This window comes from Nuphar pumila, chromosome 6, assembly GCF_984573655.1.
Source record: "Nuphar pumila chromosome 6, dmNupPumi1.hap1.1, whole genome shotgun sequence".
Classification (NCBI taxonomy): Eukaryota; Viridiplantae; Streptophyta; class Magnoliopsida; order Nymphaeales; family Nymphaeaceae; genus Nuphar; species Nuphar pumila.
The window spans coordinates 113,854,961-113,878,337 of record NC_143254.1 but is presented as its reverse complement, the minus strand read 5'-3'; the positions used below and the strand labels follow the sequence as shown (position 1 = coordinate 113,878,337).

The 23,377-nt window shown below is 39.5% G+C and overlaps 3 protein-coding genes across 3 annotated transcripts; 2 read left to right on the top strand and 1 right to left on the bottom strand.

Moving 5' to 3' along the window:
- The first annotated feature begins 221 nt into the window (after positions 1 to 221).
- LOC149835771 (F-box/kelch-repeat protein At5g42350-like) lies at positions 222 to 2,512 on the top strand. Its single transcript, XM_090010657.1, has one exon. It carries the CDS (start codon positions 352 to 354, stop codon positions 2,377 to 2,379), a length of 2,028 nt encoding a protein of 675 aa, XP_089866783.1. The 5' UTR covers positions 222 to 351; the 3' UTR covers positions 2,380 to 2,512.
- Positions 2,419 to 11,888, bottom strand: LOC149835770 (putative protein phosphatase 2C 27). The gene is made up of 4 exons (XM_090009650.1): positions 11,541 to 11,888; positions 7,061 to 7,255; positions 4,104 to 4,309; positions 2,419 to 3,965 (listed from the first exon to the last, which is right to left on the bottom strand). Exons 1-4 carry the CDS (start codon positions 11,886 to 11,888, stop codon positions 3,407 to 3,409), a joined length of 1,308 nt encoding a protein of 435 aa, XP_089865776.1. The 3' UTR covers positions 2,419 to 3,406.
- A 4,738-nt stretch (positions 11,889 to 16,626) lies between these two features.
- LOC149835769 (uncharacterized) lies at positions 16,627 to 23,169 on the top strand. The gene is made up of 8 exons (XM_090009649.1): positions 16,627 to 16,842; positions 16,891 to 17,028; positions 17,299 to 17,486; positions 17,790 to 18,020; positions 18,103 to 18,223; positions 18,350 to 18,625; positions 20,491 to 20,684; positions 22,971 to 23,169. Exons 1-8 carry the CDS (start codon positions 16,627 to 16,629, stop codon positions 23,167 to 23,169), a joined length of 1,563 nt encoding a protein of 520 aa, XP_089865775.1.
- The last annotated feature ends 208 nt before the right edge of the window (positions 23,170 to 23,377 follow it).

Genomic DNA, 23,377 nt, shown 5'->3' with positions numbered 1-23,377 from the left:
GATTTTTTTACGCTACGATTTGCCCTAGTTTATCGATCCTTTGATGTTGAAATAAGGAACATTGGATTCGTTCTTTAATTCATCCACTCCTTTGTAGTTGTCGATCGTTTTTGGTGGTGATCCAATGTGCTAGCTCTTCCATTTTCTCCTCCTTTGGTTATCTGGGTATAACGATCTCAAATTTGGATGTTTGTAGGTTGATTTCGGTGGATGGAGGAAATTAGGGTTTTTTTTTTCGATCATTGGTTTGAGATGCTGAATTGTGTCTAAAGAAAGAGGCAATTGGAGCGAATGAGACGGAAATGGTCCCTGGTTGATTGATTTCTGTGGAATTTTCTGATCTTTGCGACGATGGTTATCTTGGGTGGATTCAGTCGATCGAGTAGTAAGAAGAAATTCTTGTGGAAGGAGGACGGAGGGGCGGCTGAGAGTGGTGATGCGCAGGTTGGGACTCTGAGAGCGGCATTGTCCGGGTGGGCATTGCGCAGAACGCAGCCTGAAGTAGGGGCCACGAGCGTGCCGAAGCGGCTGATAAGGAGCGTTAGCCAGCGGTTGAGGAAGATGGGTCAAAGAGGCGATGGAGATGATGAAGGGAAGGATCAGAGAGTCAGTTTGGGTTGCCTGGGGTTCCCTGTGAAAGGGGGTGGCTGTCGGGTCGGGGCCGATATGATTGAGGAGTGTCAATTGGGGAGGAGAGACGGGGTTGCAGATTGTATCAGTAGGAGGAATTCAAATGTAGGAGACGAACACATGCTGGTTAGTCGTGGACGTGTTTATACTCAGACTGGAATTGGAAGCCCCGAATATGAAAGAACTAGTATAGATTGCTTTGCTTCTGGCATGGCTGAGATGCTTTGGAGGAGACATAGTAGAAGGGAGATCGATGCTGGTAGGCTATCTGATTATAAGGGAAAATTGGCTTCACGATCAAGTAACAGTGTGGAGTTTTCACTTCCTGATGAGATTCTTGAAATGTGCTTGGCAAGAGTCCCTTTGACCACTGTCATGAACGCACGGATGGTGTGTAAGAGGTGGAGATCATTGACAAGCACAACTCATTTCGCGCAGATGAGACATGACCGTTCCTGTCAGAGTCCATGGTTGTTCCTTTTTGGTGGTATGAAGGATGGATATTGTGCAGGAGAGATTCAGGCATTAGACGTTTCTCTTGGCTGTTGGCATAAAATCAATGCCCAGGTATTGAGGGGAAGATTCTTATTCTCCGTAGTGAGTGTGGGGACATCCATCTATGTCATAGGTGGTTCTTCTGGTTTGAATCCATCCGGCAAGGTTGAAAAGGCAGCTTTCAAGACACACAAAGGTGTTTTGGTGTTTAATCCTTTTACAGGCTCATGGAGAAAAGCTGCTCCAATGAAAACAGCAAGATCTGCGCCTGTTCTTGGAGTTCTTGAGTCTGCTTCTGGTTTTTCTGTTCTGGATGGGAATTTATTTAGTGAAGGGGTGCAAGCAGAGCAGCATAGAGAGGGTGGTAGTCGATTGAAGAGAGCTAGTAGAATTGCCACAGGAAGCAGAACACATCGTTCAAAGTCACGTTTAGGTGGTATCTCTGATGTTTATGAAGATCCTCACAGATTTTCACAGAGACCCCAACTGAGGGATCTGTTTAGTGAGATTGAGACTTCAACTGAGTTTGTAAAAATGTGCAGTTCTTCATCCGTTGAATGTGGTACAAGTGAGCTTGTGGAACAACAAAACAGTTATTCTGGATCAAAGAAGACCAAGAGATTTCTCTTGATCGCTGTTGGTGGACAGGGATCATGGGATCAGCCTCTGAGTACTGCAGAGATCTATGATCCAGTATCCAATAAGTGGGTGGATATCAAAAGCTTGCCTGCTGATTTTGGAGCTGTTCGCTCTGGTGCTGTATGCAATGGGAAGTTTTATGTTTACTCTGAATCTGACAAACTTGCAGCCTATGATCTAGAAATGGGAGTGTGGTTTGGAATCCAGACTGCCAACTTTCCTCCTCGTCTCCTTGAGTACTTTCCAAAGCTAGTATGCTGTGAAGGACGACTGTTCATATTATGTGTTTCTTGGTCTGAGAGAGATGGTGAGTTTAATAGACAGGATAGAGCTGTACGCAAGCTATGGGAGTTGGATCTCACATTGCACACCTGGATGGAGATATCGCGACATCCTGATGCTCCCATGGACGGGAATGCTGCATTTGTTGCTCATGGAGATAAGATATATGGGATTGAAATGTTCAAAATCTTTGGTCAGGTGTTGAATTTCCTAACAGTATGTTGTATTTCAGACTCAGATGCAAAGTGGACTCATATCTCCAGAAAGCATCTGAAAATAGATTTAGATGCTTCTTCATGCCTGACAAAGTCGATGGTGATGCTGAACCTTTGACGTGCCGATTTGTGTTTCTTTTGATCTTGAATCATTTTTTTTTATTGAATATTTGTGCATGATTTCATAATTGGCGTGTCTGCTATTAATGCTGCTTTTATTCTTTGAAATAAAATGGAATCCCTTGCAGGTCTCAGATCAGGCATGTTCCTTTGATTTTCATTTATTTAATGGAGTTGTTTCTGTGGAAGTTATGACTTAGTACAATGGCACAATATCTGGCTCCTGTGAGCCTACCCTATGCTAGATATGAGGAGACTTGAATGATGAATATCATACTCTTTCTTTCAACTGCTTCCTCTTTTCACTTCCCAAATACTAATTTTCTTATTTCCTCCACTGATTATGATTTGATCTCCGTTCATCATCCAAAATTTTGGGAATAAATTTATCATAGAGCTGTTATTAGATTGGTAAAAGTTGCACTGTTTTAGCCAAGGGTTTTTGGTCTCAAATCTCATCTGGGCTGCTTCTGAGCTTGTCTGTCAAAAGAGAGAGAAGAAAGCTTGTGGTGCCTTTTAGCTAAAGTTTTGGGTTTGAAATGAAACTTTACACACCAATTATTCATTAGTTATATTAGTCTACACCATTTACCCACTGGACAATAGTTTTCTCTGCCTTTGGAAAAATTCTCTACAACTTATGGTAGCTTTAAAATCCTATCATCTTTCTCCACTAGGCTTTAACTTTGGAAAGATCTGAACTGGATCTGCAACATGTGCTCCAAGGAATGAAAGTCTTTCTGAAGAAGGCAAAGACAAATTGGGGGAACAAAAGAATCTGGTGGTTCCTATTAACTCAATAATGAAACCTCAGATGTACAATGGTTATTTCAAGACTCAACTTGACTGAAAAATCATAGCCTGCAAATTTTTATTCCTAATGGAGCTGAATGTCAGCCATGCCGCACCAGGATACAACACCATCCACAATCCCCATTTACATATAACTTAGGATCCAAAAAGTGAACAAAGAAACTAAAAAGAATGAAACGAAGAACTCAGCTGTTTTCCAGTTTGTCATCTCCTCAAGCATTGCTGTCCAAAACTGTCTTGAGGAAATCCAACCCCTCAGCTGATATGCTTCGCCTCACTCGGGTCTTCGGTATCTCAATTCGAGGGGGTGGATTAGCTGAGAAACACACGATGATGACAGTCAAGTTGTCACATGTATTGCGCTTTAGAGCTTCCCTTACTAGTTCCCTTGAGCATCTCTCTGGATCATTATGTAGCATGAGCTCCTTCCTAGCTATTGTTACTGCACACTGGCTGCTCATTACATCCCAAAGTCCATCACAACCCATTATCAAGAACTCATCTTCATCAGTGAGTATGGCCTCTTGCAACTCGGGCTCTGCGGTTAAGGGGCTGAAAGAACCTTTTGCCCCTTTCATGTGCCAATCTCCTAGAGCCCTTGCAACTGATAACTGACCATTCAAATATCCATCATAAACAGTGCCCCCTAACTTCTCAATTCTCAGTTTCTCAATGCTGCAATTGGGTTTGTGATCCCTGGACATTTCGACAGCTCTACCTCGTTTCCCCAACACAGCTCTGCAGTCACCAGCATTGGCAACAACCAGGGTCCTGTCCAGTAGGACAAGAGTCACAAGATATTAGGCAAGTATTTGGTTCATTGGTGAAATTAAAGGTGCCAAAAATTAGCTCCTACTCTGGCATATTCCGAAAGATACATGCTGGCAGTTATGTCAAGGAGCTTTTTACCTCCCAAAGATAAGTGCAGTCAGCACAGTGGTTCCAGAAGTGCTATCAACAGAGCAGGCATCTGCCAATGCTAGATCAGCTTTCACAAACGCATTTCTAATGGCTTTATCTATGCAATTTGGGAACTGTGTATCCTCAACTATGAACCTGAGGATGTTCTTTCGAATAAAAGCTGCTGCATCACAACCACCATGTCCATCAAATACCTGCCCACACGATCAATATGTTAAAATTGCAAAGGATGGTTGTTTGAACTGATGACACAAAAACCAATCTACTGGATAGGACAGATATACATGTGTGTGTGTTCTTGAATGCACACAATGAAGATTCATTTTTAGCAACTTAAAGATACCATGTCCATCTCGATCCATGGATGTGAAAATGTAATGTAACTAGTTTAAAGCCCTAAAACCATCAGCTTAATATGGTGTCCTTTATGGAAAACTAATATAGAAGACCTGTTCTTCATAGTTGGAAGCAGCATCTGTCAGTACCTCTTCTAATCCACAATTTGCCAAATGTTAGCACAACCAAATGACTGAAATCGCTTAACAAAGCAAGATGTGCATGTGTGTGTATGACTATATGTTTTAATCTTGTAGATGCATCCAATCAAGCGGATGGATCTCTGAACAAGTTTCATAATCATCTCTAACCACAAACATAGAGAAAGTTCACCTAAACTCATGGAAGTGTCAGGGTTGGAAAAAATTGTCATGGATCTCTCATGGGGCTCAAATATTTTTTTCTAAGCACCAAAAACCAATTTCAATTATTATGGTAGAATACAAGATAATATTTATGCACAGTTGCAGTTGAATGATATGATAGCAGTAAAACTCTAGTCGCCAGCTCTAAAAGATTAACCTCCCATTCTAAGTCAGTACTCTCTGTTAAGATTACTCTATCCTTTTTGTATGTATATAATATTATATATATATATATATATGTACATATATACGTATATATGTATATATATAATATATTCATTGTAAGGTCAACTAAAGTTGACTTTACACTAGTTGTTGGAAACTTAGCCCAACAGCTAGATTTGTGTTGGGAACTAAGCCCAACAGTATAGATAATAGTTGTTTTGAACTCAGCCCTAACTAAGTCCAACAGCTAGATTTCTAGTCCAATGGCTAGAGAGGACTTTCTCTCTCCTCTCTTTACTTTATCTCTTCCTCAGTCTCCCCTCCCTTTTATATTTGTCCTAGCCAAGCAGATGACTTATTCCTAGTATGAACCATGGTCTGGATGATGAAATAGTTGATTTTGCCTTCTACAAAATGTGTCAATTTTTAAACCATCTGAACGACCAGCAGATATGATAGAAGCTATAATTTCCAAACTTGATGCCATCTTGATCACCTACTATGAAGCCATGATTCCAAATTTCCAATAACAACCATATAGTGGACAGCTATTATTGCATAAAACCATATCCTCTAGCCCTTCTATGCAACAACTGTTTTTCAGATGTCATCCCAAAATTGAAAATACTTCCCTTTTCAATAAACACCATTCATTGGCACATTAATGGCTCACTTTCCTGGGCCATTTTTGTACAAGGGACGGTTTGTCTTTCCAATACCCATCCTGTCTGTGACCTTAAAGCTCTCTAGTGAGTTGAAATTTAACCTCTCTCTCTCTCTCTTGTTTCCCACTCCCAGCATAGTATTTTTCCCTCTGCATCTTCACATTATATACTAAAACAATAGAACATTTTTATGAAATTGTGTGCCTTCTCTTTTAAAAGTTTTAGAAGACAAATTCATGAATTGACACATTGAGCATCCAAACTCGCCCTAAATGGCACACCTTGAGTTCTAGAGTTATGCAAAAAACAAAAAAGAAAAGAAAAGAAATTCTGTGGAGCTTGTTCTATTCCTCTCTTCCACGTGGTTAATATGATCCATTTATCAATACCAATCTTAACCATGATTGGCGGGAGGAAGTCACACATAAGATTGTCTTTTCTCCAAGGTAAATGGTCCACTGCTAATGGAACTAATTATTAGCATAAATATGATTACAGTAATGAAATATGGCTATGTTTACATGTTAGTGAACCATCTACTTTTCAACTGTCATTTGCAGGTTGAAAGTGAGTCCCAAGGTATATGTTACCGGGAGAAGATTGGAGCTCCTCATTAAATCTTCAACTACCTTCATGTTCCAAGGGTCCAAAACCAACACCACCAATTACCACTTTCAAAATGACAAAGTCCCAATTTTGTTGGTACCAGCCTAATAATTATACGTGGACAAACATAAAAAACAGCCACTACAGAATATCATAGCGCCTAGAACTCTGTCCACTAAGTTGTAAAGGAGGATAAAAGTTTGTTGCACGTATAATGATGGGAAGGAACCAGACCTTCGTATCGTGAATCTTATACCCCCTACATAATCTAAGAGTCTCAATTTGGTAGCTCATCAATCCAGAAAAAAAGGCAAAATGCTTCAAGCAAGAATAGAAATTTTGATAATTTACTGCAAAAGTGTAGACGCAATGTTATATAGCAGACTTGGTTTTGGTTTATGATTATTGCCAACAGGAGTATCAGAGGATGTTGAAGAGTTCAGTTTGTTATTTTGGATTCTTTTCTCCTAGATTGCAAAAACATCCAAGCAAGAGGTAGAACCGCAAAATCTGCATAAGATGGAGCCAAGGATACTCCACATTTGAAAAATACCAGAATTATTGATTGCCATTATATAAATTTAACTGGATAGTATTACACTTGCTGTTTCTCCTATTGTTGAATTTTGCAGGTGATTTTGAATATAAGGTTGTGTTTTTCTTTTTCTTTCTTGGTTCTGAATCCTTCCAAAGTTATTCAACCTTTTTCTCCTTGTGGAATTTCTGACATGAATTATTTCTGTAATTCAATTGTCCAAATAATGTCAGCTATTGGAAAAATGAAAAATCAAGACACCATTTAACTCACCCCATAAAAAGCACCTGAAGATAGGTAGTTGGCTGCAGTTCCTAGATGCTCCACTAAATTATCAATACAGATGTGCTCATCTTCCATATATGGTTTTGGGCCTATCTCAGTATAGCTCCCAGAACGAAATATAGGTAGAAACCCACCCTTTTCCTCAGTTGGTGATTTAAAATTCAAACTTCCAAATTCTACATCCTGCAATAAAATGATCTGAATTATTCATTTGGTGGTTGGCTAGTATAGATAATTTCACAAAGATAGCAAGCAATGGAACTTAACAATGTAGCCATACTTCATAACTTTCAGTAAAAAAGAATATAATAAGCTATAAAATTTCATCAAAGTATTCAAGTTATGCATCTGTGGATGTAATTCATGAGAAATAAAAGACTGACAAAGCAAATATCATTGTTAGTACCAGTTGCATCTGCTTAATGCAAACATGTAAATTTTTCAACAGCAAAATAAGAATGAAACCATTATCATTGTATGAAGGCTGTGAAGTTGCTACTGGGAGCACAAGCTTCTGCTTGATCATCTAAGGTTCCAACTTTTGCAAGCTTAAGATTCTATCTCCTTTGTTTATGGATGTCCATTGACGTTAATATATATTCATTGTAATTGGGGAATTTTTTTCAATTTTCACAGATGTCAGAGCACTCTATGCATGAAAAAGGTTCAGTCCCAATGACAAGAACATGAGTAAAAAAAAAGAGAATAAGAAGAGGAAAAGGATTGATATTTAACCTATCCTCGGAAAACACGTAAGAAAACTAAACAAGCACAAATTGCTTTGAATCAGAATCAAGAAGTAAAAGTAGTTGCTAGTAGAGTTGATGAAGCATGACTAAAATTTCTAAATCTATCTGTAGCAACAGTAGCAATAAAACGACACTTCTCTCTCTGTAAGTTAATAGAGCCTCAAAAAGCATTATGAAAAAAGATACAGCTTAAGCACTTCCTCAAACTTCATGTTCCAAAATTTCTTTTATAAGGGCCTGTGTGTGAATAATGTAAACAATATATTGACAGCACCCTGAAAAATGAAAATTAATTGGGATGTGTAGAGCCTATAGTTCATCAACAGTGTCAACAGGAGCAGAGCAGTGTGGGGGTGTGGCCAGAGTTACCAGTCGGGGAAGCGGGAGCGGGAAGTGCGGCACTTCCAAAATTTTAGGAAGCGGTAAGCGCGACACAACTTAGAAGCGTACAAGGAATCGTCTTGGAAGCAACCTATGAAGCGAACCCGAAGCGACATAGGAAGCTAGGGGGAAGCGAAAAAAGAGAAAAAGTAAGAAAAAAACACAAAAAAATAAAGGGAAGTGAGCTTCCCCTAAATTGGCACGTTTCGGAAGCGCCACATTTTGCGCTTCTCTATATTGTATGGCGCTTCCGGTAATTCTGGGTGTGGCCGACATCGCATTGGGAAGGCTGATACTTTTCTGATCACTCTCTTAAAGATGCATTCCTCCAACAAAAAATCATAAAGACACCTATTGTTAATGAACAAAGTCTGAGAAGATAAGATGTTTAGTTAATATAGATGTTATTTATTGGTAGGTTGCTGGCCCGCTGCCCTTGACAACATCAAACGTTGAATGATATCTCTTACCAGATTCGCAGCCTAGTAGAATTACTAACTTTATCTAACTGTGGGAGAGATGCCTAACTGCATGGGGAGTTCGTCTGCAAATGGTTCCAAACAGTGGGACTCCGAAGATTTTGGCCATGGTGATAATAGGGTACCATGGATGCCCTTTTTTTGTAATATCGTGTATTTTCACACTTAGTTAAATTTTAAATTTTCGAAAAGTTGGATAAGTACATAAGAAAAATTGTTTGAACCTCGATATAAGGCCGATGATCTTGACTCTAGGCTGGGCTCAGATCTCATCAGCAAGGTCGAGACGAACCAATTGAAGCGTGAGAAAGCGTTTTATTTTTTACTTTTAAATTCGAGCAAAATTCAAGTTATTTTGGGTGAAATTTAGAATGTAATTTTTGTGTAATATGTCGTTGGATGCGTCTCGGAATTCTGAGTACAACGATATTTTATTTTCCTTGATTCGGGCTACGATTGACTCAAAAATTACATTTTTCAAAAATAGAGTAGTTTGTCGGTCTGAATTTCGATCGGACTGGATTTGATCCAAATTAATATGAATTTGGACTCTATCCAAGACCCATATTAATATGGTATTGATCCAGTTCAAGATCCATTTAGATTTTTGAGATGGATTTGGATCTTGGATCCAGATCCAAATCCATGCCCAACGATTTTCCAACTTTAAATTTATCAAAAAAACCTTTAAATTGGGGTTTATTAATATTCAGAAGCCTTCCAAGTCAATTTGGTAATTTTTGAAAGCTTTTGAAAATTTATTTAATATTTAACCTTAATTAATTAATTAATTTAATATAATTTCTAAATTTTATTTTAAGGTTTGTTTAGGACTCTTAAAAGAGCCCTTAAACACTTCTAGAAGGATCTAAGAGGGTTTAAGAGACTTAGAGTCCTTTTTAAATAAAATTTTAAAAAGTCAACTTGAGAGTTTCAAAATTTTCGGAAAACCTAAAGTGAAAGAGTTCATAGAAAGAGAGAGCTCTCTCTCTCTCTCCAGCCTTCTAGATGAGCTGGAGAGGGGGGCGGGGGAGCGTCATCCCGCTTTGAGGCCTATAAAGAGTCAAAAAAAAAGAAAGAGAAAGAGAGGAAAATAGAAGAAGAGGGCTTTATTCTTCGATCGTCCAACAATTTCCACCATTGATCTTATTTTTTTTATCTACGGTAAAGGTAAAGGTTTCTCTCTTATTTCGAATGAGAAAAAGATCATGGATTTGTATTTCATGCAATGTTTTGGTAAAAAATACATGAAAAAGAGTAAATCTAGATATTTACTCCAATAAGAGTTTGATTTCTATCTTTTTCGAAGTTTATTTAGATTTTTTTTTTATATCTACATACTTGTATTTGTGAATCCCCAGGACAGATTTGCCATGTTTATAACATGCAAAAATCTGGTTCAGGTTTAGCGCATGTATACTCTTTGTAACGGGGAGCGAGAATAAATAGTTTCATGTATTCTTGCAATTTAATTTGTTGAAACTGCATGCCTAATATGAAAATTTATAAAAATGAGTTTTTTGTTTGTCGTAAATCTTGCATAACTGAATAGATATATGCATGTTCATGCATACTCCATTTATGAAGTTGTGCAAGCATGTAAACTGAGTGCAATTATGTGTCTATATATATATATATATATATGCTCTTGTTTGTTTTCGTTTGTTTTACAAAAAAAAAGATTTATATAGGTACCTTTAGTCCACTGGTGGGCTGGTTGTCAGGCCAGTCGAATCTGGCCTGACACGCCAAGCCCTGCCAGGCGTGGCTGGGGTCTGGTCAGGCTAAACCAGACCCAACATGGTGCTGGCTGGGCACCTGGCAGCCCATCTGAGTGGCTCGGCTGGGCACGCCAGGCCGAGTCGGGCCCAGTCCAGACTTTGGCTGGACTAGTGCAGGCCTGACAGTTTCCTGCCAGGCCGTGCCAGGTCTACCCAGGTCAGACCCAGCTGGTTGGGTTCAGCTGGGCCTGAACCGAACCCCAGCCGACTGGGTCAATTGGGTGCAGTTGGTTCATTTTTTTTAAAAAAATGTGTTCAGCAGGTATGATAAACTTTAGAATTTTTCTAGTGGTAATGGATTCGATTTTATGCATGCAAAGAATGAGATATTCACATGCTTATACTTAGAAGATCATGCTTAGTTACAATGTTATGGCACAATTGCTGCATATACATGTGCATATGTGAAATTTATAAGTTGTTGTATGTAAATGATTGCATGAGGATTCATATGTTTTAATTGAAATGAGTCATGATTGAAAGCATGCATTTGATATGAATGCGCGCATTAAATGAAAGCATGCAGTGAACTCGATTATGTGCATTAAATAAAATTGTGCACTTGCCATAAGGATATGAATTGAATAAAGACATGCATATGAATATCATTGTTTCATGCGCATAGTTAAAATTGCATATATGAATGTGCAATTGGAAAGTATGTGACTTATTTTATATATGGCATGCAGATATGATGTTTGCATATGATGCATCGATGATCGAAATAAATCATCGTGGGCCTGGTGGGCCTCGAGCTTTGGGTTGCTCCTTTCACTACAAGAAACTTGTGGATTAGCGACGACCTAAATCCGTCGCTAATCCGATGCTAATCTGTCGCTAAACTGTTTAACGACGGATAACTTTCATCGCGAATTTTTTGACGCTAAGTAGTGCCAGAACTTATCCGTCGTTAATTTCGTCGCTAATTGGCGACGGATTAGCGACGAACATGATCCATCGCGAGTCCTTCACTATTTTAAATTAGCGATGGATAATATCCGTCGTTATTTTTTTTTTTTAAATGCTTGCTGCCAGCACGTTCTCTGACAGGGAGCAATTTTTTTTGCACAGAACCAACGCGTTCCGGCATCGAGACGCTCTTCCGCAGCGAGCCAGTCACAGCAGGAGAAGGGGTTGTAGTGGAGACGGGATCCGGCGAGGGAGAGGCGGGATGGGTGGTGGAGACTGGCGAGGGGCACCGCCGGGAGGAGCGGTCAAGGCAGGCGGCATAGCCAGGGTTGACGGGGGAGAACTTGCAGGAGGCGTCGGTCTGGATGACGACACAGAGGATGGAGGTGCCATTAGTGCCCGAGCAGGAGGAGACAGGGATGGAGGGATCGCTGCAGAGCGGCACGCAATATGAGACGAAGCAGGGCCCGCCGGAGTCTGTAAGGATGCTGGCATTAATGACGATGATGCAGGCCATGGTGAGGAATGTGGTCGTCCCCACCCTGATCTCGGTGGTAAAACTGGTCCTGTGCTCCTCGAGCTTGAAGTAGCGGCCCACCCTGCTCCTGCCCACGCCATGGTTCAGCCGACTTAACACCCTCTTCCAACTGCCCTCCGTGGTGCGAGAGGCCGCTGCGCGTCGTCAGAGGAAGGGCGGGACTTCTGGTGTCCTGAGAAGCACCTCAGGTGGGGATTGTTTAAATCGAACAGGGGGAGGGAAAAACGGAGGGAGGGAAAATTTCAAATGGGGTGAGGGAAAATTTCATGCCTCAGTGGAACGGTTTAAATCGAAAATTAGCGACGAAATTAGCGAGGGAATTTTTTGTCACTAATCCATCGCTAATTCACGATGGATTAGGGACAAAAAAATTCTCTCGTTAATTCCGTCGTTAATTAGCATTCTTTTGTAGTGTTTTGGCGATGGAAAAATGTTGTCGCTAATCTATCGCTAATTAGCGACAGATTTAGCGATAGAGATATTTTTGTCGCTAATTTTACAAATATTTCAAATGTTAGCGACAAATAGTTTTCTCTCGCTAATCCGTCGTAAATTTGCAACGGAAAAAATCTGTTGCAAATTTTCATCGCTAATTAGCATTTTTCTTGTAGTGTTTATTTATTTTAAATGCATCATAAAAATCATATTAATATTATTGCACTGTATTGCATTGTTCTATACTTTTCTGCGGACGGTGGTCCCGTGATGGTTCTCGTAGGGAAATATGTGAGTTTGTGTCTTTGTTTGCATGCTGAATTGTAAATTAAAGAATTGGTTAATAATAATCAAATAAAGATAAAAGAACAGTGTAATATATGTTCTGAGATCTCCCATCGTTAGAATGAAAATCTTAGAGTTTCGGTTTTGGAAGACCATAAGGATACAAAAACTCTGTGTGCACTACTGATTACCCCTGAACCCGATATTGAGGTTCTTTCTCCTGACCACGGTTTTAGGGAGAGTCTGTCACTTTACCTAGGGGTGGTGTGTAGACATAATTGTTATTTTGGTATATCAAGATAGTGACACTATTGGATGTGGAGGTCCTTAGTGTCCCGACATTAGATGTGGATGTCTAATGTTTCGAAGATGATTCGGTCGAGGGCTAAGTTTGGAACACAGTAATAAAATACAACTTGTGTGTTAAGTTACCATGAGAACCCTACTTGACCTCAAGAATTTTTATCCATTTGGTGTATCCACGGGCAACAGTAATAAAAAAAGAAACTTAAATTGTGTGCATTTAATAGGGACATGCATATGAAAGAATACTATAATAAAAGATAATAAGTTATTCATGCATATGCATAGAAATCGTGCATATTCTTACTATGCATTAAATCATGCATATTTACTTGTTCCCTTGATTGTGATATATTGGTAAATGTATGATGTTGTTCTCTAATGCATGTTAAATGTTTGTATTGCTAAATTTGTGATCCCTATTGTTTAGTAAATTGTTCTCTCATGCTTAATAATTATTCTCTAATGTATGTTAAATGTTTGTATTGCTAAATTTGTGGTTCTTATTGTTTATTAAATTGTTTTCTCTTGCTTAATAATTATTCACTATTGCATGAATAGTTAATTGGGTTATAAATTTGTCATAATTATATGCATCTAAAATATTACATGAATCTTATTTATGTTCTTTTACTTGTTTGCTTCATTAGAGGGATTTGTATACAAAATTCTTTGGATTCTGACACCTTACTTTTGGTGTTATTCGCAGCCTCAAGTGATCAGTGAAGTAACTCACTTTTGGGAGAGCTATGAGTGCTCCACGTTTGCTAGACAGCTTCATAGATGAACAATGTGACTCTTTTTCTTTCATTTTCTTTACATTAAATTGTTCAAGTACTCTAATCTTTAATAAAAATTTGACTTGCTATGGGTTTGGATGATAAATGTAAGATTTCTGGTGGTTTATTTGGTTATCCAATTGTGAGTGGAACTGTAAAGGCTCTGGAAATATTTTCGCAATGATTTATATAAAAAAAATTCTGCACTTTTTCTTGGTGTATGAGTTGGGGTCGTTATAGGTTTGGTATCAAAGCACTACAAAATCCTACATTTTTATCATCTTTTTAGCATTAAGTTTTTAATTTTGGGAAATGAGCTATGTCCTGAAGTGTCAGTAAGTCGTGCCTCGCGCTCTAGAATAGTCTCCTTCACTGGTAAGGCTATTTAATACTTTTATTTAAGCATGCAAATTTTTTATGCTTGATTGCATTCATACTTTAATTATCTTCTTGTGTGAATTTAAAATCTTGGTGTGACTATATGAATGTGATTGATTGAGATCAATTTCAAGAGGGTAGGATCGATCGAGTATAACTTTACAATTTTCATGTTTTAGATGTATCGTCGCAACCGTGCTTCGACTTCCACTGGTGCTCTCGCAGATTGACATGAGTAGAGAGATTTTATGATGAATGCGCTCAACACTCTCACCGAGACGATGGCGGCAAAGGCAGCTACCTGTGCCCCCCCCCCCCCCTCTCCCCTGAGGTTTTTCCGAACACAGGTGGTGTTTTTTTTTAGAGATTCCTGAAGTTGGATCCGCCAACTTTTTCAGGGAAGGCTGGCCCAAATGTAGCTGAGATCTGGGTCGAGGAGATTGAGCGGGTGTTCGACGTCTTACCTGTCTTCGAGGACAGGAAGACTGTGTTTGGCATATGCCGTCTGAAAGGTGATGCCAAGAAATGGTGGGACACCCTACGATGGGTAAAGTACGTTGATTTAGACATGATTCTCTGAGAGGTGTTCAGGGAGAAGTTCTTGGACACCTACTTCCCTTCCTACGCTCAGGAGTAGATGCAGCAGCGGTTCCTTGAGTTTACTCAGAGAAGCATGAGTTTGGTAGACTACGCCACCAAATTCAGAAGACTAGAGTGATACTATCTGAACCTTTTCACTGGCGATAAGGCAAGGGAGACTAAGTTCGTGTGTGGACTAAAGGACGGACTACGAACTCGAGTGTTGATAAGTTGGCTTACTACCTTGGCCGATGTGATTGAGTCAGCTACAGTCCTGGCGAAGGACTGAGAGAGGTTCAAAAATGGATTTCAGAAGGGAGGCGACAACGGTGGTGGTTCTTCGGGCGGAGCGAGGAAGATCCCACCTGCTGATGGAAAGACGTAAGGTGGCAAGAGGCAGCGAACCCGTGAGGGGCGACAATAGGGTACACAACAAGGTCGACCCCAGCAGCAGAGGCAGTAGGAAAAGGCCCAATGAGTATGTTGCAAGTGCGGCAAGAGCCATCCTTTGGGCTTTTATCTGATATTCAAGGGAGTTTGCTACCAGTGTCAGCAGTCTGGGCACATCGCTCCATACTATCCTAACATGCCAGCGGCTCAGGGATGACAACAACAACCACCGCACCAGAGACCTCAGCAACAACAAGGTCATCACAAGACCAAAAGGCGAGTCTATGCGGCTACAACAGCCACTCAAGGTGATTAGACTGATCTGATCGAAGGTATCTTCTTGGTTGTCGATCACTTTGCACATGTGATGTTTGATTCAGGTGTAACCCATAGTTTTATTTATGCTTCATTTGCAAAATTGCTTGAATTGGTTCCTTCTAGCCTTGATAAGGATCTTGATGTGATGTCACCTATGGGTGCATCCTCTTCCTGCAGAAAGTATTTTTTGGCAGTTTGCATTGTTATCGAGGGACATAAGTTTTTTGTCAACTTGGTCATACTAGATATGACATTTCATGATGTCATTCTGGGTATGAACTGGTTATCCAAACATAATGCTACCCTCTAGTGTCGGGGCAAGAAAGTTATCTTAGCGCATCCCGATTTGTATGCATTGTTATTCCATTCGACGAGACCGGTGAGCGAGGTGAAGATCGTCCCAGCCTTAAAGATCTCCAAATACCACAAGCAGGGTTGCATGATGTTCTTGGCTAGTGTGTTCGTGCAAGACAGTCAAGTGACACCCTTATAGCAATTAGACGTTGTTCATGAGTTTTCGGATGTCTTTCCCGAGGACTTGTCAGGATTGCAACCACATCGAGAGATTGAATTCTCGGTCGAGTTAGTGCTTGGTACAATACCAATTTCTTGAGCTTCATATTGCATGACACCTATAGAGTTAGTGGAGCTGAAGAAGCAGTTGTAGAAGCTTCTTGACAAAGGTTTTATAAGGCCAAGTGTATCCCCTTGGGATGCACCAGTCCTCTTTGTCAAGAATGATGGTTCAATGCGGCTTTGTATTGATTACCACATGTTAAACCAAGTGACGGTGAATGACAAGTACCCCTTGCCTAGGATTGATGATTTGTTCGATCAGTTGAGAAAGGCAAAGGTGTTCTAAAAAATCAACCTTCGTTCTGGGTACCATCAGTTGAGGATCAAGGCAAAGGATCAATGGGCATTATGAGTTTTTGGTGATGTCTTTTGGACTCACCAATATTCCTGCAACGTTTATGTACCTAATGAATCGAGTTTTTAGTTTGTAGCTGGATTCCTTTGTCATCGTGTTCATTGATGACATTCTTATCTACTCTAAGAGCGTGGAAGAGCACTGAGAGCTTCTACGAATCGTATTATAGATACTAAGAGAATATCAGCTCTATGCTAAGTTCTTGAAGTTCGAGTTATGGCTGAATAGAGTAATGTTTCTCGGCCATGTGATCTCTGCGAAGGGCGTTGAGGTCGATTCAACCAAGGTGGAGGCCATTTTGTCATGAGAGCAGCCAAAGATGGTGTCAGACATTAGGAGTTTCTTGGGATTGTCAGGCTACTACCGTCGATTAATCCAAGACTTCTCGCGTATAGCTGCCTCGATGACTCAGCTATTGCAGAAGGCGGTGAAGTTCGAGTGGTCACCTCGATGCGAGGATAGCTTTCAGGAAATGAAGAGGAGGTTGACCACGACACTGATTTTGACATTGCCTTCTGGGATGGGTAGTTTCATTGTATACAACGATGCTTCAGGGACCTGACTGAGTTGTGTCCTTATGTAGCACAGAAAGGTCATCGTGTATGCTTCTCGGCAGCTCAAGGTGCACGAAAAAAATTATCCCACACATGACTTAGAGTTAGCAGCAATAGTCTTCGCGTTAAAGATCTGGCACCACTACCTTTATGGGGAGCAGTTTGAGGTCTTGTCTGATCATAAGAGCCTCAAGTACATATTCACTCAGCGTGATTTAAATTTGAGGCAACGTAGGTGGTTGGAGTTCCTGAAGGACTATGACTTCTCCATCGCTTACCATCTTGGTAAGGCGAATGTGGTGGCAGATACATTTAGTAGAAAGGCGTCGGTCACACCAGCTAGCCTGATTGGACATAGTTGGGATCTGGTCGAGGAGTTTATCATATGGCAGTCTTTTGTTGATGACTCTGGATGCATTCTTTATGCTGGGATATAGGCACAACCAGAGATCATAGATCAGATCGAGGAGCTTCAAGCAGCAGATCTGGATTTTGAGAAGTTATGCTTTAGTGCTCAAAAGCCAGAGGCACAGTTTCGTCGAGTAGAGGACAGGACCATCATGTTTGGAGACAGATGGTGGATCCCGAAGGCGTTGTGGGAGGAGCTGATGAGTGAAGTCCATAGGTCTAGATATTTCGTTCACATCGGTTCCACCAAGATGTTCAAAGATCTTTAGAGAACTTACTGGTGGAATGGGATAAAACGTGACATCGTGGAGTTCATGTCTCGGTGTCTCACCTATCAGCAGGTGAAGATTGAGCACTAGAGACCTGGTGGACTTCTGCAGCCGCTTGATATCCCAGAGTGGAAGTGGGATGATATATCGATGGATTTCATCGTAGGGTTATCGAGGACCCGATGGCAGCACAATGTCATTTGGGTAATCGTAGATAGACTGACGAAGAGTGTCCACTTTTTTCCTATTAGGATCAGTCAAAGCTTGAAGAGCCTAGCAGACCTATACGTGGATGAGATTATTAGACTTCACGGGGTGCCACGTTCGATAGTGTCAGATCGAGATCCTCGTTTCACATCTCAATTCTGGCACCAGCTTCAGAAGGCCCTTGGCACTACCTTGAAGTTCAACATTGCGTTCCATCCACAGACGGGCGGGCAGTCAGAGCGTATGATCCAGACTTTCGAAGACATGTTGAGAGCGTGCGCTTTGGATTGAGCAGGCGATTGGGACAAACATGTGAAGCTTGCAAAGGTTTTTGTACAATAACAACTTTCATGCCAGTATTGGTATGGCCCCGTATGAAGCTCTGTACGGTCGACCATGTAGATCCCTCGTGTGCTGGGATGAGGTTGGAGTGAGAGCAGTGGAGTCTTCAGAGATCATCCAGCATTATGCGGACCAGGTGCGTTTGATCCGATAGAGGTTGGTCGCAGCACAGAGCAGGCAGAAGAGCTATGTCGATCAACAGAGTAGAGATCTCAGCTTTGAGGTAGGTGATCACATGTTTGTTCAGATCTGACCTATGAAGAATGTCTTTCGGTTCAGAAAGAAAGAGAAGCTGAGTCCTCGGTATGTCAGGCTCTTTGGGGAGACTGCGTACCGAGTAGCACTTCCTCCTCAATTTTTGCAGATCCACGACGTGTTCCATGTATTGATATTGAGAAAGTATGTACCTAACCCCTCACATGTGATTTACTATGAGGTGATCGAGGTACAGTCTGATTTGACGACAGAGGAGAGACCTGTTGAGATTGCGGATCGTCAAGAGAAGACATTGCAGAGTAGGACAATTATATTTGTGAAGGTACGCTGGCAGCATCACGGACTGGACAAGTGTACTCGAGAGCTTGAGGCAGATATGCGTCAACACTATCCACACTTTTTTGGTATGTTCTAATTTCGAGGATGGAATTCTTTTAAGGGGATAGGGATGTAATATCGCATATTTTCACATATAGTTAAATTTGAGATTTTTGAAAATTTGGCTAACTATAGAAGAAAAATTGTTTCAACCTCGATATAAGGCCGATGCTCATGAGTTTGGGTTGGGCCCAAGTCTCATCAGCAAGGTCGAGATGATCCAATCGAAGCGTAAGAAAGAGTTTTATTTTTTACCTTTAAATTCAAGCAAAATTTGGGTTATTTTTGGGCAAAATTTAAAATTTAAAATTTAAAATTTGTGTAATATGTCGTTGGATGCGTCTCAAAATTTTGAGCGCAACGATATTTTATTTTCCTTGATTTGGGCTACGGTTGGCTCGAAAATCATATTTTTTAAAAATTGAGCAGTTTGCCAATCCAGATTCAAATTTGGATCGGAACGGATTTGGATCAGACCGGATTTGGATGGATTTGATCCAAATTAATATGGATTTGGATTCTATCCAAGACCCATATTAATCTGGATTTGATCTAGCTCAAGACCCATTTGGATTTTTGAGATGGATTTGGATCTTGGATCTAGATTCATATTCAAATCCATGCCCAACAATTTTTCCAACTTTAAATTCATCAAAAAACCTTTAAATTTTGGTTTATTAATATTAAGAATCCTCCTAAGTCAATTTGGTAATTTTTAGAAGCTTTTAGAAATTTATTTAATATTTAACCTTAAATAAATAAATAAATAAATAATTTAATGTAATTTCTAAAATTTATTTTGAGGTTTGTTTAGGACTCTTAAAAGAGCCTTTAAACACTTCTAGATGGATCTAAGAAGGTTTGAGAGACTTAGAGTCTTTTTTAAATAAAATTTTGAAAAGTCAACTTGAGAGTTCCGAAATTTTCGAAAAACCCAAAGGGAAGGAGTTCATAGAAAGAGAGAGCTCTCTCTCTCCAGCCTTCTAGATGGGCTGGAGAGGGGGGCGTCACCCCCCTTTAAGGCCTATAAAGAGTCAAAAAAAAAAGGAAGAAAGAGAAAAAGAGGAAAAAAGAGAGGAAAAGAAAAGAAGAAGATGGCTCTCTTCTTCGATCATCCGACATTTTCCACCATTGATCTTGTTTTTTTTTATCTACGATAAATGTACATGTTCTTCTCTTATTTTGAATGAGAAAAAAACCATGGATTTGTATTTCATGCAATGTTTTGGTAAAAAATACATGGAAAGGAGTAAATCTAGATATTTACTCCAGTAAGAATTTGATTTCTATCTTTTTCGAAGTTTATTTAGAGAAAAAAATTTATATCTATGTACTTGTATTTGTGGATCCCCAAATCGGGACAGATTTTCCATGTTTATAACATGTGCAAATATGGTCCAAGTTTAGTGCATGTATACTCATTGTAACGGGGTGCGAGAATAAGTAGTTTCATGTATTCTTGCAATTTAATTTGTTGAAACTGCATGCCTAATATGAAAATTTATAAAATCGGGTTTTTTGTTTATCGTAAATCATGCATAACTGAATAGATATATGCAAGCTCATGCATACTCGATTTATGAAGTTGTGCAAGCATGTAAATCGAGTGGAATTATGTGTCTATATGCATGCTTGAGTGATGAAATTTTTATATACCTGCAGCCTAAGTCGAACGTGTGTATGTGTGTTTCATTAAATCCAAAAAATGTGGGTTTTTGCATGCCACATATGCGCTTGTTAGTTTTCGTTTGTTTTACAAAAAAAAAAATTATATAGGTACATTAAGTCCCCTGGTGGGCTGGCTGTCAGGCCAGTCGAATCTGGCTTGACACGCCAGGCCCTGCTAGGCGTGGCTGGGGTCTGGTCGGGCTGAACCAAACCCAACGTGGTGTTGATTGGGCACCTGGCAGCCCAACCGAGTGGCTCGGCTGGGCACGCCAGGCCGGGTCAGGCCCAGTCCAGCCTTCGGTTGGACTAGTGCAGACCTGGCAGTTTCCTGCCAGGTCAGACTCAGCTGGTTGGGTTCAGTTGGGCCTGAACCGATCCCCCGCCGACTGGGTCGGTTGGGTGCAGTTGGTTCATTTTCAAAAAGAAAAGTGTTCAGCAGGTATGATAAACTTCAGATTTTTTCTAGTGGTAATGGATTCGATTTTATGCATGCTAAGAATGAGATATTCACATGCTTATACTTAGAAGATCATGCTTAGTTGTAATGTTATGGCATAGTTGTTGCACATGCATATGCATATGTGAAATTTATAAGTTGTTGCATGTAAATGATTGCATGAGGATTCATATGTTTTAATGAAAATGAGTCATGATTGAAGGCATGCATTTGACATGAATGTACGCATTAAATGAAAGGATGCAGTGAATTCAATTATATGCATTAAATAAAAGTGTGCACTTGTCATAAGGATATGAATTGAATAAAGACATGCATATGAATATCACTGTTTCATGTGCATAGTTAAAATTGCATATATGAATGTGCAATTGGAAAGTATGTGACTTATTTCATATATGGCATGCGGATATGATGTTTGCATATGATGCATCGATGATCGAAATGAATCATCGTGTGCCTAGTGGGCCTCGAGCTTTGGGTTGCTTTTTTATTTATTTTAAATATATCGCAAAAATCAGATTAATATTGTTGCACTGTTCTATGCTTTTTCGTAGGCAGTGGCCTCATGATGGTTCTCACAGGAGAATATGCAAGCTTGTGCCTTTGTTTGCATGCTGAATTGCAAATTAAAGAATTGGTTAATAATAATCAAATAAAGATAAAAGAACAATGTAATATACTTTCTGAGATCTCTCGATGTTAGAATGAGAATCTTAGAATTTCGGTTTTGGAGGACCACGAGGATAAAAAAACTCTGTGTGCACTATTGATTACCCCTGAACCTGATATTGAAGTTCTTTGTTCTGACCATGATTTTAGGAAAAGTCTGTCACTTTACCTCGTGGGGTGGTGTGTAGACACAATTGTTATTTTGGTATATCAAGAAAGTGACACTATTAGATATGGATGTCTAATGTTCTGAAGGTGATTCGGTCGAGGGCTAAGTTTGAAATCCAGTAATAAAATACAACTTGTGTGCTAAGTTACTCTGGGAACCCTACTTGACATCAAAAAATTTTACCTGTTTGGTGTATCCGCGGGCAATAGTAATAAAAAGAGGAACTTAAATTGTATGCATTTAATAGGGACATGCATATGAAAGAATACTCTAATAAAAGATAATAAGTTATTCATGCATTTGCATAGAAATCATGCATATTCCTGCTATGCATTAGATCATGCATATTTACTTGTTCCATTGATTGTAATATAGTAACGAATGCATGATGTTGTTTTCTAATACATGTTAAACGTTTGTATTGGTAAATTTGTGGTCTCTGTTGTTTATTAAATTGTTTCATTTTGCTTAATAATTGTTTCTTAATATATGTTAAATGTTTGTATTGCTAAATTTGTGATTTTTGTTGTTTATTAAATTGTTCTCTCTTGCTTAATAATTGTTTTCTACTGCATAAATAGTTAATTGGGTTATGAATTTGTCATAATTATATCCCTCTAAAGTATTGTATGAATCTTATTTATGTTTTTTTTACTTGTTTGTTTCATTAGAGAGATTCATACCTAAATTTTTTTAGATTCTGACACCCTACTTTTGATGTTTTTCGTAGCCTTAAAAAATTAGTGAAGTTACTTGCTGCTGGGAGAGCTACGAGTGTTACACGTTTGCTAGACAGATTCACAGATGAATAGCGTGGTTTTGCTTTGCTTTTCTTTTATTTATATTAAATTGTTCAAGCACTCTGATCTTTCTTATGCTATTGTCTTGAGACTATTCTGACTTATTTAATAAAAATTTGGTTTGCTATGAGTTTGGATGATAAATGTAAGATCCCTAATGGTTTGTTTGATTATTCAATTGTCAGTGAAACTGTAAAGGCCTCGGGTCTCTGAAAATATTTCTGTAATGATTTATATAAAAAAAATCTGTACTTTTTCTTGAGTATGAGTTGGGGTCGTTACACTTTTCCCCTATGTCTGCGAAAAAGTGGTTGGATGTGATAGGTGAAGGACCGAGAGCCTATGCTAACAGAAAAGGCTCATTTGGAACCATGGCTGTTGATGGAAGTACTCAGATGTTTCTATCTTAATCTAAATATGCAAGGATGGTGAAGCCATTGGAAGGGTTTCTATTAGCTGGTTTCGCTGGCAATGAGAAGTATAAAAGGATGGATTTCAAATTCATCTTTTCGAACTTGTGCAGAATGTGGAGTAACATTGGAGATTTCAAGTTCTCTGTAGGTCCTGATGGCTTATTCTTGATCCATTTGAAAAAAGAGGAGGATTTTGATTATATCATGAAGGGCAGGATCAAGAAATTAGCTGGAAGAACCTTGCTTCTTCAAGGTTGGAAACTGGGTATGCCATGGAAGATTGAACCCATGAGCTCGATTCTGGTCTGAATACGATTTCCGGGTCTTCCAATCGGGCTTTGGAACGAGGATTTTTTCCTAGATGTTGCTGAGTATTTTGGGGGTCGTTTGATTGATATTGATGAATACACTAAAGCATCTCATCGGGTTTTCTATGCTGGAATCTGTGTTGAGTTTCCTTTGAACACCAAATAGTTGTCGGAGTTTAAAGTGGAGATTGAAAATGAAAGAGTTTTTT